The sequence below is a fragment of the Culex quinquefasciatus genome, chromosome 2 (assembly GCF_015732765.1).
Source record: "Culex quinquefasciatus strain JHB chromosome 2, VPISU_Cqui_1.0_pri_paternal, whole genome shotgun sequence".
Classification (NCBI taxonomy): domain Eukaryota; kingdom Metazoa; phylum Arthropoda; class Insecta; order Diptera; family Culicidae; genus Culex; species Culex quinquefasciatus.
Window position 1 is genome coordinate 148,447,165 of NC_051862.1, and position 24,018 is coordinate 148,471,182.

The 24,018-nt window shown below is 41.4% G+C and overlaps 3 protein-coding genes across 5 annotated transcripts in view; 1 reads left to right on the forward strand and 2 right to left on the reverse strand.

Annotated features, from left to right (window-relative positions):
* Positions 1–24,018, forward strand: part of LOC6038935 — a 285,422-nt gene that overhangs the window by 2,996 nt on the left and 258,408 nt on the right. The gene's annotated exons all lie outside the window — the stretch shown is intronic.
* LOC119766348 lies at positions 5,725–6,657 on the reverse strand. The gene has a single exon (XM_038250838.1). It carries the CDS (start codon positions 6,655–6,657, stop codon positions 5,725–5,727), a length of 933 nt encoding a protein of 310 aa, XP_038106766.1.
* Positions 6,765–10,544, reverse strand: LOC119766349. The gene has a single exon (XM_038250839.1). It carries the CDS (start codon positions 10,542–10,544, stop codon positions 6,765–6,767), a length of 3,780 nt encoding a protein of 1,259 aa, XP_038106767.1.

Here is a 24,018-nt window from a genome sequence, read left to right on the forward strand (position 1 = left end):
GATTTCTCTAAATTTGGTCGTAGAAGACGTAGGTTGCAAGATAAAACGTTGGTGTTTTCGACAAAGTTAAGATATTTGTGTTATAAAATTGCGATTGTTCTAGCTGTTCTAAATCTCAGCTTTCTCATGTCCCGACTATATGATACGATCTAGCATCTTAAACATTCAACTCACATGTTAGAGCAACGCATTAAAAAAGTTTGCAAAAAGATTATCGCCGATCTCCAAAGTGTGGCAAAGTAACACACACACCTCACCGCACAAAACCGTTTTAAGTGCATTTATCAGCAAAAAACAAATCATCATCATTAGTCGCTTCTGCAAACAAAACCCACCCACCGCTGTGCATGGCATGACTCACACCGGTGGAGTTTTTCGCACTAAACTGTGAATTCATTGAAATTCATCACTCCTTTTGTATGCAATACAAGCCGGGGGTAAAAATTCATTCCAGGCGCAAAAGTTGGAAATGCGTATTCAACTCTCGTGTCTCAACGCAGCAGCAACGGCGGCAATGAACGTGATTTAGATTCAGCTACCAGCAACAGTTATTGTAGCAAAGGGTTACTAGCCTGGTGATGATGCTTTAAACCTTTTTGTTGTATTTTGGAATGAAGTGATCAGTATTATTGAGTTGCTGTTAAAATGCTTTTTAAGTTGTACTAAACATCATTTTATATCAGCAACAAAACATCCAAAATTTGATATGATAAAGAATTGTGAAGAAAAAACTTGAACTTTCTAGGTGAATCGATCTTTTCATTTCTGCACGAACATACTTGTACTTAGTTATGCAGCACCTTAACGAAAAAGATGGTAAAAGGCGGCATAAATTTCACCCACGATTAATGCGATCAAATTTTTTGTCTCCCTCCTAACCACCCACCCACATCATCTTCTCTTCTTGGAATGGGTATTGTTTCAACGTGACGACCAAACGTTGAATGGGAAGCCACCTGCCAGCTATTTAGAACATTATTTTCACATCACGGTAACTAGCAAAAGCTCTAAAACCAACTAGCGGTGGAAGCTGCTTTCTTCCGACCTTCGTTTGCACTTGTCTTGCAGATGTTTTAGGTGGGACACTACAAACAATCGCCCCCGGCATGATTTATGGCGGGCGGTAATGGTCCGATGTATGTCCAACAGATTGGGTTGATGTAGCATTGGGCTGCAGCAAGGTGGTGAGGATGGTTTCCAGGAAACTAAAGATTTTAGTAAGATTTTGAGATTCTGAAAATGAGCTGGGAAAGCAGATTGTTAGGAGTTATCATATCGTCGTTATCGTGTTATCTTGTCGCAGGTCGATTTTGGGCTAAAACTTGTAGGAAAATAGAGGCCCTTTTGAAAAAAATACACTGAAAGAAAAATGCACGCCAATTCTATGAGATTTTTCACTTTTTAAGAAGAAAAGTTAAATTTTAAGGCGATGACACGATTTTTTTGTGAAAATAACCTAAAATGTGACAAAAAGACTCACAAAAAATGCAGGATGATATGTCGCCCCTAAAATATACAAAAATCATTTAATAAAACTGTTTTTTTAAGTGGTCTAAACGTCAAAATTTACAAAAACCGATATTGGGAATCGATTTCCCAGACAATTTTACATAAAAGTCGCTATATTGACCATTGTCCTATGTCCAATCCTTGTGAAGAAACAGCGGTTTTAAAAATAAAAATGCTGATAAATAGGTTTTTTAGCGGTTTTTGGCAATTTATATATGACAGACTTGATTTTTCAGTCTCGTAAATATTTTTATAGGAAAGCTCGTGCTCGTGATCTTAAAAAAACATGAATTTTGAAGCATCAAGTATTCGTGTATCATGTACAAATATTCGCTGTCCGCTTTGTAAGCGGATGATTCTGGGTTCGATTCCCATCTGCTGCAACCTTCCATCGGATGAGGAAGTAAAATGTCGGTCCCGGCCTTGGTTGTTAGGCCGTCCAGGTGTAGGAGTCGTCTCCATGCCATAAGTACAAACAACACACCAAACCAAGCCTACTCCGGTGGAATCGCTGGCGGCGGTTGGACTCGCAATCCAAAGGTCGTCAGTTCAAACACTGGGGTGGAAGTTTCCTTGGAGTAAAAAGAGGTTTGGGTGCTCTCCCCATTCAAGCCTTCGGACTCCTAGGTTCGAGCAGAAACTAGCAATAGAGACCACAAAAGACCCGGGGGTCGTTAATGTGGATGGTTTGATTTTTTGTACAAATATTCAAATAAATTTATAAATTATATATAATAAATTTCACTCTCTGGTGAACCTTGATCCATGAACTAAATTACCAAAAAATAATTTATTTTTTTTAAGCACTAAATAAAATTATTTAAAACATAATTAAAGAGCAATTGAGATCAACGTTGGTAAAAAATCTAATGGTAAAAAAACAAATTTGGAAAGATGTTATGAAAACTTGCAAAGAGATCATAATTTCGTATTATTTAATCATGTGATTAATTATTTATAAAATCGGCTGATTTCAACCATTATTATTTTATGTATTTTTTTATCTGGCTCAAATTTTGTGGGGGCCTTCTCTATCACCAAAGAAGTGATTTTGTGTCCCATACAAGATTCCATACAATTTTGGCTGCTGTCTATGTTGGGTTGGTCCTTACCGGTCGACGATAGCTCGGAGGGTTGGATCGGGGTTGTCCGGAGTGGTTTTGGGGCGCCTTTTTGTCCTGGGCTGTTCGTCCGTTTGGTGGGGTTTTGGGGGGAATTCCGGGGTCCAAATAATAACACGTACACACAGTTTCACATAAAACACTCAGCTACACAAACTACATTTATTAAAACTACAAAACTACATATATTAGGCACACAAAATACAGATTAAAAATCGGCCTCTTGGCCAGCTAGTTTTCGCTGCTGTTCAGCTTTGGGGTTCGCACAATTATAATTATAAAACTAATCATTGGCCGGGCCGGCCAGTCCGCGTATTGGTGATCGATCTCAATCAGCTGGTCCAGCACACGCACACAGCGGCCGCCGCCGTGTGGATCGCGAGATGCACCGGTGAGTTGGGATGAGCTGCAGACGGTGAGAAGCGAGATCGTTCGAGCTACCGTACTCGTAGACATTCCCGCCCACCCTGAAATTCCGGGAATTTCTGAAAAGAAAAAAAAAGAAAAAAAACCACCTCTCGGACACGACATGTTGCGCACGGAACCGTTCAGTTCTCCGGGGTTTTGGGGTCCTCGGAAGGTTCGGGTAAGGGTTCGTCTGGCTCGGTAGGCAACGGTAGCACGCAAATCTTCTCCACAGGTCTCGTCAGGAAGTTTGTGGCGGTCTTCAGGGTGACGACCCGCACTACTCCATCAGCTCCCGGATGAAGTTCGACGATCCGGCCCATTTTCCAGCGAATAGGTGGTTGGTTTTCGTCCCGGATCACGACGAGTTGGCCGACCTTGATCGGCACCGGCGGTTTCCAACGTTTTGATCGTCCCTGCAGCTGTGCCAGATATTCGGTCCTCCATCTCCTCCAGAAATCTTGCATCTTCCTCTGCGTCGTCTGCCATTGATTCAGGCGGTTCATCGGCACGGCGGTGATGTCCAGGTCCGGAAGCTCGTGCAATGATGAGCCGATCAGGAAGTGCCCTGGTGTGAGCGGCTCCAGATCGTTTGGATCGTCCGACATCTGCGTCAGCGGCCTGGAGTTGAGGCACGCTTCTACTTGTACCAGCAACGTGTCCATGTCCTCGTAGGACACCGGATTGTCGCCGAGAACCTTCAGGAGATGGTGTTCGGGCCGGCACGTTGGCCCCACGGAAAAAAGGCGGAATGTTCTCGGGTGGACTGTATTACTTGGTTCCAATGGCCGTGGGTGTGATGAAGAAAAACACTCGGACTTCTTTAAACACTACTTTAATTAACAACTAATTAACTTAAAAGCGTGTGAATTCTTCCGAGGGCGAAAAGGGACTGGTACCGCAAAATGGCGGTTTTTTCTCTCGTCGTCGTCGTCGCTCGTTGTTCGTGTCTCGTTCGTTCTCGTTCGGTCAGCGTCGTGGCAACGTCGCGCCGTTGCGCGCGAGAAACATTGCGCAGGGTTGCGCTCGATCGCAGCAAGCTGGTTGCGGCAGGCGAGCAGGGCTGTCATTTTTACGCAGCCAGTCTAGCCGCCAACATCCTCCCCCCGGGCTGGGACGAAGACGCAGCAGATTTTTCAGGTTCGTTGTCCAGGATCGGCAAGACGGACAGCTTTGAAGTCGGTCGCCGGATGACGCTGCCACCAACCTTCACGTCCGCAGTGCGCACAAGACCGTCCGGTCCAGGGTAGGTCTGTTGCACAATCCCCATTTTCCACTCAAGTGGCGGCGCGTTCTTCTCCTCCAGCAGGACCACCATTTGAGGGCGGACGTTCGGCATCTCCTTCCGGTTCTTTCCTCTTGGCTGGAGGGTCGTCAGGTAGTCCCGTCGCCAAGCTCTCCAGAAGTGCTCTCGAGTCCGCGTGGCTCTCCTCTTCTAGCTTCTGCACTCCCAGCAGACCGCCGATGTGCAGATCGATCATCCGCCGCTTGTCTTCGAACCGCTCTTCCAGCAGTTCCCAGGCTCGCTCGTAGTTGCCATCCTGGATGGTCTTTTCGTCGATGGAACCTGCAGCTTCTCCGATCAAGGCTTGTTCAAGGTGGTAGAGCTTGATCCTGGCCGGTTCGTTTGACTTGTCCACGACGTCCTTAAACATTACCTTGAATCTGTCCCAGGACTCGTACTTGCCGTCGAACTTTGGGATGATTCTGGGCAGGGTTGTGAGATGATGACCGGTTGGGGCCTGGCTGGTTGGAGTGCCGTGGATGGACCTGCAGCGACAGCGGGTGCGAGGTCATCCGCCCATCGCTCGAGAGTTCTGGAGACCTGGTCGTGCAGCTTTCTGAACTCCTTCCTCTTCGCGTCGTGTGGACCCCGAGTCTTGGAGTCGGTCAGGAGGACAATTCGCTGGTGGAGGTTGCCGAAGTCGTTGTTGATCCGCTCCAGGTTCTTCAGATGCGATCGGACATCCGAAGCCGTACGATCAGCTCGTGCCCAACCAGCGAGTTCCGTCTGGAGCTCCTCGAGGGTGTCCATCTCCTGGTTCCGGAGGTGGATGAGACCGTCCAACTCATCTTCGTCTTCCGCTTGCTTCTTCGCCGGGGTTCGTTGAACTTTCGGCGGCATCTTTCACTTTTTCACTGCACTTTTGTTTGTTTCTTCTTCTTCTTTCACTTTCTTGAACACTCGCGACGGGAAATGAGGCCGGTTGCCGGAGTTGGGTTGCACGGGAACTGTCCGTTTGCACTCTGAGGCCTTTGCCTCCTTCTTTTCACCGGGCTTCTTCACCACATCCACGCCGGATGTCCAAATTCGGGTCGATTGGACCAATGTTCGGGCCGGCACGTTGGCCCCACGGAAAAAGGCGGAATGTTCTCGGGTGGACTGTATTACTTGGTTCCAATGGCCGTGGGTGTGATGAAGAAAAACACTCGGACTTCTTTAAACACTACTTTAATTAACAACTAATTAACTTAAAAGCGTGTGAATTCTTCCGAGGGCGAAAAGGGACTGGTACCGCAAAATGGCGGTTTTTTCTCTCGTCGTCGTCGTCGCTCGTTGTTCGTGTCTCGTTCGTTCTCGTTCGGTCAGCGTCGTGGCAACGTCGCGCCGTTGCGCGCGAGAAACATTGCGCAGGGTTGCGCTCGATCGCAGCAAGCTGGTTGCGGCAGGCGAGCAGGGCTGTCATTTTTACGCAGCCAGTCTAGCCGCCAACAGATGGGTTTTGGCCGATCGTACCGCGGCCTCCCATAGTCCTCCGAAATGGGGAGCGCCCGGTGGGTTGAAATGCCACTGAATCCCCTGATCAGTGCACTCCTGGGACACCTTCTCGCTGTGATCCTTGCTGCGAAGCAGTTCAAACAGCTCTTGAAGTCGGTTACGGGCGCCAACGAAGTTGGTCCCGTTGTCTGAGAAGATTTCTGCGGGCAGACCTCTTCTCCCGATGAACCTTCGCAGAGCCTGGATGAAGCGGTCGGTAGAAAGGTCCGTTACCAGTTCCAGATGCGCCGCTTTCGTGCCCATGCACACGAATACGGCTACGTATGCTTTGATGGCTACTCTACGCGGACCGGGGCGAATGTAGACCGGTCCGAAGTAATCCACGCCGACCTTGGAAAATGGACGCGCCACCGTGACGCGTGCCGAAGGCAGTTCTCCCATGAACTGCTGGATTTGGATGGGTTTCGTCCGGAAGCAACGCTGGCAGTTGTGCAAGATCTGGCGTGCTACGCTTCGACCTCCAAGCGGCCAGTACTTGAGTCGAACTGTCGCGAGCATCAGCTGCGGTCCCGCGTGAAGTAAACGTTCGTGGTAGTCCTCGAACAGCATCTTGGTCAGCGGGTGCCGAGCGGGTAAAACTATCGGATGCTTCGTGCTGTCGGTTTCTTGCGAGAGACCCAAACGTCCACCGACTCGGATCAGGTTGTCGTCCGCTAACTTCGGGTTAAACCACCGCAGGGGTGAGTTCCTTCCTACAGATTCGCCGTTGGACAGCGCTTGCCATTCCGCCTTGAATTCTTCCTTCTGCACGAGACGAATCATGGTGTGTTCCGCTTCCTTCAGCTCCCGTGCTGTTGGAAGACCTCGCTGATCTACGCCTTCTTCGTGCCGCAGGATCTTCATCAGCCTCGACCAGTACGCTACGCTTCGAATCAGGCTCCAGTAGTTGGAAAACTTGCTGATGATGAAACTCGGGAAATCTATCTGCTGTCCGCCAGCTAGGTTCGCTGCTACGTGACGTCTTTCTTGGTCTGCTTCCTCGTCACGATCCAGCACCGGTTGAGACGGCCAGTGTTCAGGAGATAGCTTGAGCCATGGGGGGCCTTCCCACCACAGCAGTAGATCTGCGATATCCGCCGGTGCGACACCTCGGGAAATGAGGTCCGCAGGATTCTGGACTCCCGGCACGTGGTTCCATCCCCGCGCTCCGTCAGCGCTTGGATTTTCGCCACCCTGTTGGCGACGAAGGTGTTCCACGTCGTAGGTACGTGCCGTAACCACTGCAGTACACAGGTAGAATCCGTCCAATAGTAGTACTTGACGTCCAGTTTGGTTGCCTTGAAGATCTGCTCACCCAGAAGAGCAGCCAGTTCCGCTCCGCAGAGCTCTAACCTTGGAATCGACTGGCATTTGAGTGGAGCGACCTTGGATTTGGAGCTAAGCAGCGCCACGCGTACTTCTCCAGCCTGGTTTACGCTTCTCACATACGAGCAAGCTCCGTATGCATCCTGGGAAGCGTCGCAAAACGTATGGATCTCGATGTTGACCGCCTTGGGAATGATCACACATCTTGGGAATGTCAGGTCGTTTAATGCCGGAATTTGTTCATAGAACTTCAGCCATTTCTGAACGATTGCGAGTGGTAGTTCGTCATCCCAGTCCAGCTTCTTGCCGCTCTTGTCCTCCAGCGTCCAAAGCTTCTGCATCAGGATTTTAGCTGCTGCGATAACTGGACCAACGAAACCGATTGGATCAAACAGGGTTGCAATCGTTGACATTATCCTCCGCCGTGTCCACGGCTGGTTTGGGTTTGGGGTTGGGTGATCAAACTGGAACTTTAGAACGTCAGTGGTTGGTCGCCAAACCAATCCCAGAGTCCTTACGGATGGATCTGGATCCAGGAGCACATCGCCAGTCCTTGACAGTGCTAGGTTCTCGCCTGGTATGCCCTGCAGTACCAGAGGGCTGTTGGATGCCCACTTCCTAAGCCGAAAACCGCCGCTCTCCAGCAGAGCGTCCAGTTGGGTTCGTAGTTCCACCGCTTGATCCTCGTCGTCCGCGCCGGTCAAAACGTCGTCCATGTAGACGTCTTCGAGCGCGACCTTGGCTGCCATCGGGAAACGGCTTTGCTCATCCATAGCGAGTTGCTTGAGCGTCCGGGTTGCCAGGAAAGGTGCTGGCTTGGTACCATACGTGACCGTCGCAAGTTCGTAGACTTTGACCTCCTTGTTGGGGTCATCCCGCCACATGATGCTTTGGAGCTTCATGTCTTCCTCGGTGACTAGAACTTGTCGGAACATTTTCTCCATGTCAGACACGAGCATGAACTGCTTTGTCCGACTCCGTAGGATTATTGACCGTAGATCGTCCTGAATCGACGGTCCCACCAGTAGGGCATCGTTGAGCGACACTCCCGTTGAGCTCGCACAAGACGCATCGAATACCACTCGCACCTTGGTCGTAGTACTCGATTCCCTCACCACCGGGTGATGTGGTAGGAACACACGCTTGACCTCTCCGAGGTCGGTAGCCTCGCGCATGTGTCCTAGTTCCAGGTATTCCTCCATGAATTGGTTGTATTGCCGGCGCAGATCAGGATCCTTCTCCAATCTGCGTTCCAGCCCTTGAAGACGTCGGAATGCGATGTCCCGTGACTCGCCCATCCGTGCCAGTGCGTCTTCGTCCTTGGGGTATGAAACCGTGTACCTTCCGTCAGGACCTCTCTTGACGGTTCGCGAATACAACTCCTCGCATCGCGTTTCCACCGGGGAATAGTTGTGCGGCGTTGCGACCTCCTCGCAAGCCCAGAACCGGGTGAGCAGCTCCTCTAGGGTTGACGAGACTGCTACGTTGCATTGGGTAACCGAACTGGAGTTTTGGTTCTCCACGTTTCCGGTCACAATCCATCCAAATACCGTTTCGGTCAGTGTTGGTAGACCGACTCCGAGTTCCAGCTCCTTCCCGGAATTGAAGAAAGCAAAGAAGTGGTGGATTCCAAGCACGATGTCCACCGTCTTGGAGTTAAAGAATGCGGGATCGGCTAATTCCACATCCGGAGGAAATTCCCAGCCGGTCACACTGACATCCGATGTCGGGAGATTGGCCGTTACCTTGGGTAGTAGGAGAAATTCCATCCTGCGCGAGAACCCTGTCAATCGCGACTTGATTGTAGCTTGGATTTTGTGCTTGACCTTGGTGTTCGCTTGTCCGATGCCGTACACCGCGACATTCGAGCGTTTCCGTTGGACCTTCAACCGCTGACAGAGCCGCTCTGTCATGAAATTGCATTCCGAGCCCGAATCTAGCAGTGCTCGAGCAGGAAACTTGACGCCTTCGTCGTCCTCCACTAGGACAACAGCTGTGGCCAGCAGAACTGTAGAAATACGATGTGCTGCCACGTTGGATGTTACAGTTTCCGTTTGCGTCGAAGACTGTGCTGCTTGGTACGAACTACCACCATTTGGACCATTGTTTCCACCTCGGTTGAAGTCCTGTCCAGATGTCGTTGGTTTTGGTCTGTCGCTTCTCTTGGGTTTGAAGCAGACCAAAGTGTGGTGCTTGGCCGAACAGTTCTGGCAGACAAAACGTGAGGTACATTGTGTCGCTTGGTGTCCACGCCGGAAGCAGTTCAAGCACATAGAGTTCGTTCGCACCACCTTGTCCCTTGCTGCAACTGACATGCCTTGGAATGTCGGACATCTGTACAACAGATGTGGCTCCGAGCATACTACACAGCTGATCCCAGACGACTGCACCGCATTGTAGCTTGATCGGGTGAAGGGAGCCTTCCGCTGCTTGGATGGTTTGGCATCCGCCTTGGTTCCTGCAGTCATGGTTTTGAGCGAACTAAGAACTCTAATCCGGGTGTACAGAAAATCAGTCAAGTCCTTGACTGTTTCCTTTTCCTTTGGCTCGTTGGATTCCTTGTTCTCCTTGTTCGCCTGTGCCGCTGTGACTTCTTCCCAGCTTCGCTTTGTGACAGGATCAAGTCTCGAAGAGAGAAGGTGCAGCAACAACAGGTCCTTGTAGTCTTCCGGACTCACAAACTGATCGAGCGTCCGAACGGCCCGTTCGAAACCCTCCAGAAGTTCTTGAAGATCAGTTACCGACTCCTCGGTCAATGTCGGAAGATTAAACAGCGTTTCAACCTGACTTCGCTTCAGCAGATTGTTGTCGTTGTAGTATTTCGTCAGGATCTCCCACGCGACCTGGTAATTCTTGGCGCTCATGTAGAGACCGTCGACCATTGTTCGCGGCTTGCCCAACAGGCATCCTTTGAGGTACTGGAACTTCTCAATGTCCGGAAGATCCTTCTTCCAGTGGATCAACGACGTGTACAAGTCCCGGAAACTCAACCATTCGTCCAGCTTGCCGTCAAATTTCTGCAGCTGGATTTGTGGGAGTCGCACGTGGTCGTGGATTGGATGCTGCGTCGCGTTGAGATCGCGTTGGGTCGTGTTCAGATCTGGGTAGGTTTCCAACTCCTTGGCCTTGTCCACCAACAGAGTCTTGGTGTCGTAGTAACACTGTAGGCAGTCCTTCCTCATCTTGCTGTACGCGTCGTCCGTGCCGGCGTAGTCCTCGTGCATCTCGATGTCCAGAATGGTATCGTTGACTTTCTCCCAAAGTCCGTCAAGCTTTTCCAAGCGAACCTTCACTTGACTCAACGTGGTCGTGTTGTTCATCTCGCTGGCGAACGCGTACACCGCTTGAAACAACTCATCGGATGACCTCAGCTTCGCCTCAAGCTGCTTCAGCGTAGGAGACGCCTTCTTGGTTGTCGGCGCCATCGTAGTTGTGCTCACAATTCACGAAAAAACACGAAAAGGTTTGGTGTAGTATTCCGTCACGGTCTAAGCCTCGGCGTAGACATACACTGTAGAGTATTTTTATGTATTTACCTTCGCAAGAAGTACAATCCACCCGCTCTACAGGTACGCGCAACGGTGAAACGGTGACAGCGGTTGATAAAAACTACCAAGTTCCCTCGAAAACGTCCTCAAATCGTGAATTTCGTGCCAGATGATCGTGCAAAATGGTGGGAGAATATTTGTAATACCCAAAATGTGCTTCGGCAAGACATATACGACGTATATTATACGTGCTTAACTGACCTTTGCAAAAGAATCAGCCTCCAAAAAGTTCCAAATTCCCAGCTGGACAGTGTTCCGTACAGTGACGGTAGCACTGCAGCAACTATTCAGTGAGATGAACGATGAGCAAGTTTCTCACTAGTGAGTTCACGGTCGTAAATAATCCTCGTGTGTTGTCAACATAAAGTGTGCGAGAAGTGAAATTGGTGGTGTAATAAGCTGACGTGTCCCAGGCTTCGGCTGGACAAATACTTTTGATTCGTGTAATTTACCTTAGGAAAGGGTTAAAGATGCTGATGTCCATTCAGCCGATCGCGGTTTGTCAGCAGCCGACGCAGTACGGATGGTCATCAAAGGTAAGGCAGCATAAATGCATTCATACGATCCTTCTCACCATATGATGATTCCAGAAGATGGCCTCTCTCGGTGCAGCGGTATTGGTGGTGATCGTCGCCGACGGTGGTATTGGTGTCGTCGAGCCTCGATCGTCCAACTTGGTATGCGTGTCCTCGATCGACGATGATGATCGTCAATGATGGTGATGATTGTTTACACTCGATCGTTGGGTGGATTTTTGGAGAAAAGTGGGTGTTAGCAGGAGTTCAACGTCTAGCTTCGGCGTGCGACATATACTTGCTGTATGTATTTACCTGGACAAACCAAGGCACCTTGCCCAACGGATGGTGATCCAGCGAAGCGACGTCCAGGTGATCTTCGGTGATTGGCGATAATTGCTGCTGATTCCGGATGGCTCGCAGAGGTGCAGCAATCGAAGACGAAGATCAACGAGCCAGCGACCGTTCGCTGTGCTCTCCGAGTGCGGTCGACGATGAACGATCCGAGCAGGATGTAGTTTAGTCCGGTGAGTACTCCAGCTGAGTGTGAGTGGTCGCGATATCCGATCGCGATGGCGGAGCCCTTTGCTCGCCCGCGGAATTGAAGGCCGGTAGCACAGTTCCCAAACTGTGATGGCGCAGGGTGTGTGTGCGTGTAGATACTCGTAGGATGGCGCAAACCGATGTACTTGGTGGGGGCCAACCTGGCCTGAGGTCCTTCCGAAACCTTCCCGATCCGGTTCGAAGGACCAATAATGTTGGGTTGGTCCTTACCGGTCGACGATAGCTCGGAGGGTTGGATCGGGGTTGTCCGGAGTGGTTTTGGGGCGCCTTTTTGTCCTGGGCTGTTCGTCCGTTTGGTGGGGTTTTGGGGGGAATTCCGGGGTCCAAATAATAACACGTACACACAGTTTCACATAAAACACTCAGCTACACAAACTACATTTATTAAAACTACAAAACTACATATATTAGGCACACAAAATACAGATTAAAAATCGGCCTCTTGGCCAGCTAGTTTTCGCTGCTGTTCAGCTTTGGGGTTCGCACAATTATAATTATAAAACTAATCATTGGCCGGGCCGGCCAGTCCGCGTATTGGTGATCGATCTCAATCAGCTGGTCCAGCACACGCACACAGCGGCCGCCGCCGTGTGGATCGCGAGATGCACCGGTGAGTTGGGATGAGCTGCAGACGGTGAGAAGCGAGATCGTTCGAGCTACCGTACTCGTAGACAGTCTATATAAAAATGGTACGTAATAATTTGAAATTTTTTAATGAAAAAAAGTGTCTTCGGCAAAGTTGTAGGAATAATTAAGGAATATTCAGAAAAAAATAGTACACGGAAAAAAATTGCCAATTATTTAATAAACTTTTTTTTCACAAAAACTCAACTTCCTTTAGTACATATTTTTTTGATTTTCGAGGTTTTTTGATAAGTCCTGCAACTTTTGAGCCATAGAGAAGCATGGAAGCAACTCTCTATGAAATCGGCCGATTTCGACCATTTTTATTTTTTGTATTTTTTTATTTGACTCAAACTTTGTGGGGACCTTCCCTATGACCAAATAAGCTATCACCCATACAAGTCTCCATACAATTTTGGCAGCTGTCCATACAAAAATGGTATGTAAATATTCAAACAGCTGTAACTTTTGAGTGAATTTTCTGATCAATTTTGTGTCTTCGGCAAAGTTGTAGGTATTGTTGAGGACTTTTGAGAAAAAATAGGGACACGGAAAAAAAATTGCAGATTTTGTTAACAATTTTTTTTTCACTAAATCTCAATTTCCCAAAATACGTATTTTTTTATTTTCGAGATTTTTTGATTTGTTTTAGGGGACAAACATCCGCAACTTTTGAGCCATAGAGAAACATGGTCAAAAAATCTGCCGCCGAGTTATGAATTTAAAAAAAGTGATTTTTGGAAAAAAATCGAAGTTTCATGCAAAAACAATTTTGAATTTGCAATCGAAAAGTACGTAACAGTTTTTTTGATAAAGGGATCCGTTTTCAAGATGTAGCCACCGAAATTTTGATCTTAGCGAAATATTTGCAGTTTTTCAATTTTTAAAATAGTGACCATGAGTGACCATTTCTAAAAATATTTTTTTTAGAAGTTCAGAAAATTTGCTATAAAATTGTCTAAGAGAAATTGAAAATTGGACCTTGCTGAGATAGAGCCGCTTTAAGAAAAAGAAACACGAAAATTGAAGTTTTCTAAATCTCATCAAAACAACCCACCATTTTCTAATGACGATATCTCAGCAACTAATGGTCCGATTCAATGTTAACACATGAAACATTCGTAAAATATTCCGATCTTTTCGAAAAAAAATATTTTGAAAACTTTTAAATCAAGACTAACATTTTAAAAGGGCCAAAAATCCTGCCGCAGAGTTATTATTTTTTGAAAAAAATAGTGATTTTATAAAAATTGAAATTTCATACATAACATTTTTTTATCCAAATTACTTCACAGAGATTTTGATATAGGGCACCGTTTTCAAGATATAGCCACCGAAAGTTTGATTTTAGCGAAATATTTGCAGTTTTCTGATTTAAAAAATAGTGAACATGAGTGACCATTTCTAAAAATATTCTAAAAATAGTTTAGAAAATTTGCTACAAAATTGTCTAAGAGACATTGAAGATTATACCTCTGATTGCTGACATACAGCGGCTTAAACAAAAAGAAACACGAAAATTGAAGTTTTTCAAGTCTTACCCAAACAATCCTCCATTTAGTGATATCGATATCTGAGCAACTAATGGTCCGATTTGAAATGATAAAATATGAAACATTCGTGAAATTTTCCGATCTTTTTGAATAAAATATGTTGAAATATTTTGAATCAAAACTAACATTTCAAAAGAGCGTAATATTGAATTTTTGGCCCTTTCAAAATGTAAGTCCTGATTCAATTTTTTTTTAAATATTGTTTTTGAAAAGATTGGAATATTTCACGAATGTTTCCTATTTTAACATAAACCCAGAACATCCCAACAAAATAAAAAAGTAGTTTATCCTATTGATATTATTTATATCCAGAACTATTGTTGACAGTTATTGATCTAAAAGAGAATCTCCGACGTTAAACAGCAATTTTTAAGCTAATAATTTAAATAAATTTCCTAAAAATGTGAACAGACAATTATACAGACAAAGACAGATTCGAAACAAGCAATTGATAATTTACATTCCTGTTATATCTTTAAAATAAAAAAAAGACTCATAGAGATGAACTTTAGAAGAATTTTTCTTTTTTGTACACTAATTTAGAAATGTATATCATAAAAACAAGTAAAATGTCGTATAGTTTAATCATGTGCTATTACGACTGACCTATTTATATCTCATCGTTCACTCAATTGCGTAACCTCTCCAAACCTCACTCCCGCCACTCAGCTCGAACCAATTAGGGTAATTACCCTTATCCCAAGCTCTCCAGTAATACAGTTGCAACGTAACTAGTTCCAAATCATCGCCATATTATTAGCAGTACCCTTTAGTTACTCCCACGAACCGTTTTGCTCAACTTCGATAACCTGAATTGATTCGCGGCGGTCTGATCTGATTTATTATAAACATCAGCTCAAATTGCAGCGATTGCTCCATCATTGCTACTCACTGCTAAAAAACAAAATCTCCCACTTCATTATTACAGTAATCAGAGCTCGGGGAATCGAGTGCAGCAAAAAGTAGCAGCTGTAACTTACGCCTAGTTTAGGTGAGAGTGTGCGACCACGTGTGTTGGATGTACAGGAAAAGCCTTTCGAATGATCGATTTCATGTTGGTCGACGAAGGTGTTCAAATTGCAACTTGAATAGCCAGAGAGCTACACGCCGGTACTAAACTACATTTTTGTGCTACATGTTCCAAAATAGCGAAAAAAAAAGCTTGAACTAGCTCTGCTAAGTGGTCGTATAAATCCGAAGCTCGCAGAACAACTATCCGTTTGTTGCATTTTTCCGGTTTTCCACTGTGTATAGGTATTTCTAGTGGTAAAGTCCGGCCGTAACGAACCTCGGATAGCTGGAACGCGGGCACGGGCCATGGAATTCACCAACTACACCGGCTCCACTCCACAGTTGGTGGAGTTGTTTATGATCCGCGTCCAAGACATCCATGAATCCCGCACGTTTGCGCGAAGTACAAATAGAACGGTTTTTCAATTTGCTATAAATTACGCCTTTGGCAAAGGGAAGTTACGGCATCGAGAGGAAGGCGAAGAAGACGTCTATCATCATCGCCGAGCCACATATTGGCCATACATTGGCATTGGCACCGGCACCACACCACACAAGGTGGCGAGTCTGTGACGAATGGCCAGCGCAAAGTGATCGGTTCTGGGAGGTGTGTGAGGTGCGCGCGCGATGAATTGGACATTGTAGACTACTTTATTGACTTGGCCGGGCGGAGGCTTGGTCAAAGTCGATGCAATTCGGCTTCTTCTAACGCTTTTTGCACACTCTCTACGGTTTTAGTACGGTGTACGGGTTATTGTGTAGTTTGTTGGAAGCTGTGAGTGCCGGAGATTGCAGTGTTGTGCAATGGCTTATGAGGGGTGCAATAATTTGAATGGAATTTGAGAGTTGGACTAGCAGCAGCATGTGTGTAGAAACCACCGGCCACCGGTGAACTATCCAGTGTGGCTTTGGGTATACGACGGAGATCTTGTGAGCTGGACTAACAGACTTGTTTGTAGCTTTTAAATAAATAACAATTACAATAAATGGTTTTGCAGCTGCCCTAGCACCTTACAGATATCAATCTATTGAATTATTGAGTTTATTGATGAAACAAATGTTGTGAGAGATCTAAAGCGCCAAGGAAAAAACTGGGAAATAGGGGAACAGCATCTAATTCCAGCGTGCCTCTAATGTTTGCAGGTCAGAACTTTGACATTCAATTAAAGCTAAGTAAAAGCGTTTTCAACTGAACTCGAGTGATAAATAGCTCAATAAGAAGTGAGCAAGCAAGTTTCTATCAAAAGTTTTGCAAAATTAGTTGTTTAAATAGTGAAAATCAGAAAATTGGATGGAGTTAGGAGCAAGTGCTTAACCTGCCAAACATACGAGAATTTCCCCTAGATCATAGTCAGTAGTTTTCTCAAAAAAAAAGCGATGTTTTGAAAAACTTCGGACTCACCATTTCGGACTACAAGATTTTGATAGGTTTTTGCCTTGTTTTTATACATCGAAAAATTTCTAAAAATCGTTTAGAACTCGTGATTTGTGATATACTGACAAATGGCATGTTATCATAGAAAATATTATATTTTGTTCAAAAGCATTGAAAATGCGTTCATTTGCTCCGTATTTTAGAGCAATTCCAGCTCAAATCAGGAATTTTTCTGGTACTTTTGCACCCGACCCTCACCGATTTCAATGAAACTTTGTAGACATGTTATCCTAGGCCTATATAAGCCATTTTTGTGTATATGGAGCCAACAGTACTCGAAGATAACATTTGAGAAGGGCGTAAGGTTTTTAAATATTTTTGTATTTTGAAATCTAAAAATTACTGTATCTCGAAGCCGTTGCATCGTATCAAAAAGTGGTCAAAGACAAACTTGTAGGAAATTGGACGGGCTTTTTGAAAAAAAAAAATGCACTGGAACAAAAATACACGCCACTTCTATGAGATTTTTTGATTTTTAAGTTTAAAAGTTAAATTTTAAGGTGATTTCACGATGTTTTTTCGCTCAAATTTTTTGAGGCAATAGCCTAGAATGTGACAAAAAGACTCACGAAAAATGCAAGATGGTAGACCTCCTAAAAAAATACAAAAATCATTTACTAAAACTGTTATTTTTTTTGAAAAGTGGTCTAAACGTCAAAATTTTTAAAAACCGATAGTGGGAATCGATTCCCCAGACAATTTTACATAAAAGTCTTCGTATTGACCATTGTCCTAAGTCCAATCCTTGGGAAGATACAGAGGTTTTAAAAATAAAAATGATGAAAAAACTGTTTGTTTTTTTTTTGTGGTTTCTGGCAATTTCTATATGACAGACTTGGTTTTTTAGTCTCGTAAATATTTTTACGTCAAAATTTTTACCGGAAAGCTCTTCCAATTTCCTATAAGTTTGTCTTCGACAGCTTTTCAATTTAACTCGTTTTATTATTTATGTTAGCTTATTTACTATCCAGGTTTCTACCACACTGTAAAAAATATTCTATTTACAGTTATGAGCAATGTAATTAAAATTATATCTGTAAGGCCATACATCCAATTGAAATGCTGTCAAAGACAAACTTATGGGAAATTGGACGAGCTGTCAGGTAAAAATATTTACGAGACTAAAAAACCAAGTCTGTCATATACAAATTGCCAGAAACCAGAAAAAAAACAGTTTTTTCATCATTTTTTTAAACCGCTGTATCTTCCCAAGGATTGGACTTAGGACAATGATCAATACGGAGACTTTTATGTAAAATTGTCTGGGGAATCGATTCCCACTATCGGTTATTGAAAATATTGACGTTTAGACCACTTTTCAAAAAAACAGTTTTAGTAAATGATTTTTGTATTTTTTTAGCAGAGACATACCATCCTGCATTTTTCGTGAGTCTTTTTGTCACATTTTAGGCTATTTCCTCAAAAATTTTGAGCGAAAAAAAATCGTGACATCACCTTGAAAGTTAACTTTTAAACTTAAAAATCTCATTGAAGTGGCGTGTATTTTTTTCAGAAAGCCCGTCCAATTTCCTACAAGTTTGTCTTTGACCACTTGTTGATACGATGCAACGGCTTCGAGATACAGTAATTTTTAGATTTCAAAATACAAAAATATTTAAAAACCTTACGCCTTTCTCAAATGTTATCTTCGAGTACTGTTGGCTCCATATACACAAAAATGGCTTATATAGGCCTAGGATAACATGTCTACAAAGTTTCATTGTAATCGGTGAGGGTCGGGTGCAAAAGTACCAGAAAAATTCCTGATTTGAGCTGGAATTGCTCTTTACTTAAAATCATAGTGATTGGTCCTACAAATAATGTTCTGTGTTCATATTGATCTAGGTATTTGCAAATTTTCATTAGCAACATGTTAAAGCTGGAAAAAATGTTGCCTGAAATTTTTACGAATTTCTTTCTAAAAACAATTTAAAAAATACTGAAATACTTTGCCTGATTCTTTTTACGAATTTCTCTCTTAAAACCAGCATACTAAAGTACTTAAATACTAAAATACTAAAATACTAAAATACTAAAATACTAAAATACTAAAATACTAAAATACTAAAATACTAAAATACTAAAATACTAAAATACTAAAATACTAAAATACTAAAATACTAAAATACTAAAATACTAAAATACTAAAATACTAAAATACTAAAATACTAAAATACTAAAATACTAAAATACTAAAATACTAAAATACTAAAATACTAAAATACTAAAATACTAAAATACTAAAATACTAAAATGCTAAAATACTAAAATACTAAAATACTAAAATACTAAAATACTAAAATACTAAAATACTAAAATACTAAAATACTAAAATACTAAAATGCTAAAATACTAAAATACTAAAATACTAAAATGCTAAAATACCAAAATACTAAAATACTAAAATACTAAAATACTAAAATACTAAAATACTAAAATACTAAAATACTAAAATACTAAAATACTAAAATACTAAAATACTAAAATACTAAAATACTAAAATACTAAAATACTAAAATACTAAAATACTAAAATACTTAAATACTAAAATACTAAAATACTAAAATACTAAAATACTAAAATACTAAAATACTAAAATGCTAAAATACTAAAATACTAAAATACTAAAATACTAAATACTAAAATACTAAAATACTAAAATACTAAAATACTAAAATACTAAAATACTAAAATACTAAAATACTAAAATACTAAAATACTAAAATACTAAAATACTAAAATACTAAAATACTAAAATACTAAAATACTAAAATACTAAAATACTAAAATACTTAAATACTTAAATACTTAAATACTAAAATACTTAAATACTAAAATACTAATATACTAAAATACTAAAATACTAAAATACTAAAATACTAAAATACTAAAATACTAAAATACTAAAATACTAAAATACTAAAATACTAAAATACTAAAATACTAAAATACTAAAATACTAAAATACTAAAATACTAAAATACTAAAATACTAAAATACTAAAATACTAAAATACTAAAATACTAAAATACTAAAATACTAAAATACTAAAATACTAAAATACTAAAATAATACTAAAATACTAAAATACTAAAATACTAAAATACTAAAATACTTAAATACTTAAATACTAAAATACTTAAATACTAAAATACTAATATACTAAAATACTAAAATACTAAAATACTAAAATACTAAAATACTAAAATACTAAAATACTAAAATACTAAAATACTAAAATACTAAAATACTAAAATACTAAAATACTAAAATACTAAAATACTAAAATACTAAAATACTAAAATACTAAAATGCTAAAATACTAAAATACTAAAATACTAAAATACTAAAATACTAAAATGCTAAAATACTAAAATACTAAAATACTAAAATACTAAAATGCTAAAATACTAAAATACTAAAATACTAAAATACTAAAATACTAAAATACTAAAATAATACTAAAATACTAAAATACTAAAATACTAAAATACTAAAATACTTAAATACTTAAATACTAAAATACTTAAATACTAAAATACTAATATACTAAAATACTAAAATACTAAAATACTAAAATACTAAAATACTAAAATACTAAAATACTAAAATACTAAAATAATAAAATACTAAAATACTAAAATACTAAAATACTAAAATACTAAAATACTAAAATACTAAAATACTTAAATACTAAAATACTAAAATACTAAAATACTAAAATACTAAAATACTAAAATATTAAAATATTAAAATATTAAAATGTTTAAAACAGTGCGTTTAGGGATATTTCATCCCTGCATTTTTACAGTCACTGGAATCAGCCTCAAGCTTAAAGAACTGGTTTGGTTTTTCTTACATGGTTTCCTTTAGTATAGTTGTACATGACTTACTGCAGTTTGATCAATTTTTCAAAAGTTATGTTAACAAAAATTACCAGGTTTTGTAAACATGCTTAATTTTGGTCTAAATAAGAATATTTCAAGTTTTTAAATATTTTACAAACTAAACTTGTTACACCTTGAATACAAACGTACAGGTTATATTGAAATTGCTGTTTGGATTGTTGTTTGGATGAATAAGAAACATTTTACATAAGATTCATAAAAATGTTGAAAGGAGATCAAGTTTTCCCCTAACTTTTTTAAAATGCCGGTTTAAAATATTTTTTTTAAACGCTTGGCTTGATTCGAAGAGTTTGTCTGATTAAATACCGTTATTAGCGAAAAATAGTTGAATGTTTAAGCTTTCAATTCATGCAAAAAGTTCATAGTTTTGTGAGAAATTAACAGAGTTATCTGCTATACAAAAAAGGGAATCAAGTCTCCCCACTCTCTCCTACTTTTATTTCAAAGCTTGCCCTCGGCTCTGGGTGGGGTCAAGGGAAAGGGGGAGGGGGGGGGGGGGCAAAAACTTGCAATAATAAGTTTAATTGTATTGCAATCATCAAATGTTCAAAATTTCAAGAGATTTTTAAATCATCCCAAACATAGTAAACATAATTCTAAACGCAGGGGAATGCATTTTAAATTGTTTTTAGCTGATTGTACTTAAGTTTCCATTTATATTTTGGAGTTTTTAGAAAAAATATTTTTTGCCCCCTGATTTTTCGGGCCAACTTTGAAGGGGGGTGACAAAAACTATAAATAAAATTTGTACTAGCCTAAAAACTTATACAAAAAAAAAATCATTGCAAAAATAAAATTAAAACAAATAAAATAAAATTAATTGTTTAAACTTGAAAAATGATAATACTGTAATTTGTAACGAGTGTAGGATGTTAATTTGGGATAAAATTCTTTACTGATTCATAATAATCTTTTTTTTATTATAAACATTTAAAACCTAAAAACGTTACTTAATCCACCCTTAGGTGGTTGGCGCCTTCCTCGTATTTAAAGGGTGCTATCCAAAATGCAAAAAGTGCGTAAATAACACTCATGTGCTTATAACTTTTGATAGGGTTGTCAGATCCTCAATGTTTTGGACGCGTTAGAAAGGTCTTTTGAATACCCATCCTACGATAGGTCGCATGAAAGATCCGGACAACGTTTTCATCAAAATATCTGAGATCCGGCCTCGACAAAGTGCGTAAATAACACTTAAGTGCTTATAACTTTGGATAGGGTTGTCAGATCTTCAATGTTTTGGACGCGTTGGAAAGCTCTTTTGAATACCTATCCAACGAAAGGTCGCATGAGAGATCCGGACAACGTTTTCATCAAAATATTTGAGATCCGTATGAACAACACTTAAGTGCTTATAACTTTTGATAGATTTGTCAGATGTTCAATGTCTTGGACGCGTTGAAAAAGGTCTTTTAAATACCTTTCTGAAAATGTATAGCATGACGGGTTTTCTTACAAAAACCACCCTTTTTACAATCTTCCGGACTTTTGTTAAAATCGTTTTTTTAGCATAACTTTTGAAGTACTTAACTAAACTGCATAATTTTTAATAGCGACTTATGGGACCCCAAGACGGATCGAATGACGCCAAAACGGTCAAAATCGGTTCTGCCAATGTCGAGATAATCGAGTGACATTTTTTTTTATCAACATCCCACCACACACACAGACATTTGCTCAGAATTTGATTCTGAGTCGATAGGTATACATGAAGGTGGGTCTAGGAAGTCTAATTGAGAAGTTCATTTTCCGAGTGATTTTATAGCCTTTCCTCAGTAACGTGAGGAAGGCAAAAAACCCAAAGTATGTCAAAACGATCGATTACGACCTGGATGATCTCCACACGTGTGATCCCATCACGATAGCCCACATATCACTCTCTAACTTCATGGGAAAGTTCATCATTCCCCGATCGCTTCTCCAGCATCCGTTCCACGTGGTTGGGAGTGGGTGCCCCAGTGTTGAACTAAACCGATCGCATGTCCGCTGCTGAGGTTGCATTTCCTCTGTGAAATTACGGTGAGAAATCGTCGTCGCCGTAGCTGAATGATGAAAAAAAAAATGAATCAGCATAAAAACAAAAAAAGTGAGAGAATACATCAAGCAACACAATAACAGCATTAATCCAGTCCAGGTGAGGTGATCGTAAGTGTGGAGAAAGGTTCGTTGATGGCAGAAGTTGAAGCGATTGTGGAAAACAAACAGCTGGTCAGAAAAAAGTAAAGCAAAACACATGTAAAGTGAAGGAGAAACATTTGATAGACGTTCAAAGACGGTTTGAAAAAAAAAACAAATTTGCATTCTTAAATTCAGGTCACTCAACACTCAATCAGGGTTCAAATCCCACAATTAAGTGGCAACTTTTTGCATAAACACCATCCTCCAAATTTGGTTGCAGCAACCACAACAACAACAACAAAACTGCATTCAAAGAAACGGAGAAAACGCGGAAATACATGGCGTGGGGTGTGAAATTTCATTTCGACTCTGAAAAGTGTGTCGTAAGAAGCTGTGTGTGTGGTGGCGGTTGGATCGCGAAACAGATCGTTCAGATTGGACAGTCCCATAGCGGAGGAGATGGAAACAAAATATATGTTTCGAAAAAAGGCAAAATTAGAGTGCATAAAGTAGAACAATGGCTCTGCTGCTGCTGAAGTATTCATGACCACATTTGGACGTGACGATTTGTCAGTGATTTAGAAGGTTTTTTGTTTTCTTTTCTTGGACGAAACGGCGATGAAACCCTAAACCTTGGCGGATGGCTGACGAGATTGAGACATCTTTGGCATAATAAAGTGTATCAGTCAAATGGTCTACCCAACAAACTAGTCTAAATTTTGCTCAACAAATTAGTTAACATCGTTTTCAGCCGGAAAGTTGAGATAACTTGGAGTTAAAGACATACTTCAACATCTTCACTTGTTGCTCTCATTCACGCACCACTGCCCACTCAATTGCTCTCCCATCGAATCGAGACGGAATCGATGCCATTGGGTAATCAGATAGCACCCCTAAGTCACCTCGACTTCGAGTCCGACATTACAGTTATGTGTTAAATCCTGCGTGTTTCTCTCATCTTTTATCGTTCCAGTTTATTGCACTTGGACCCATTCTTGGGCAACCACGAGCGTTTCTATTTCCATCTATTATTGCACTATTTTTTTTAATCCAGTTCCGCGACCCGTTGTGCCCTAACCTTGTACAGGTTTAAATTCCCTACTCACACACACACGTCACCGGTAGAAGTCATCACCAACTGGTTACGAGTATCCAGTTTTTTTTTCCCGCCGCCGCCGTGCACCTTGACGACCTGGGAAGAATTATACACTTTAACGGTTCGGTTCCAGAGCCGATTTTTTGCGCAACTTGGCGATGGGTGATAAAAAATGCTTCTTACGAGGTTGATTTCGAGATGGGTGATAAACTTTGGCGCCGAACGGTACCGATTAAGGGGTGTAAAGGCGCCCTACTGACCGGTTAATTGGGTCAAACTAAAATTTGCACGAAGAAGTGCGTTCATTAATTTATCTATCAGAGTTGGGTAAGATTCAGCGAGTACATCCAAACAAAGACTATTTTTTAACAAATGTAATTCCCAACTTTCAATTCCTCAAATCAATCGAGTGAATAACCTATAATAACAATACAATACACATTCCGAGCTAATTGGCCCTAATTTGGGGTCTTCATCATTTGCCCTGAGGATGCAAACGGTGACCATCACTTTTTTTTAAGTTTATT

Excerpts from the sequence above, each read along its gene's own strand:
- LOC119766349 (XM_038250839.1), bottom strand. The coding sequence starts at position 10,544 with ATGGCGCCGACAACCAAGAAGGCGTCTCCTACGCTGAAGCAGCTTGAG.
- LOC119766348 (XM_038250838.1), bottom strand. The coding sequence starts at position 6,657 with ATGAAGATCCTGCGGCACGAAGAAGGCGTAGATCAGCGAGGTCTTCCA.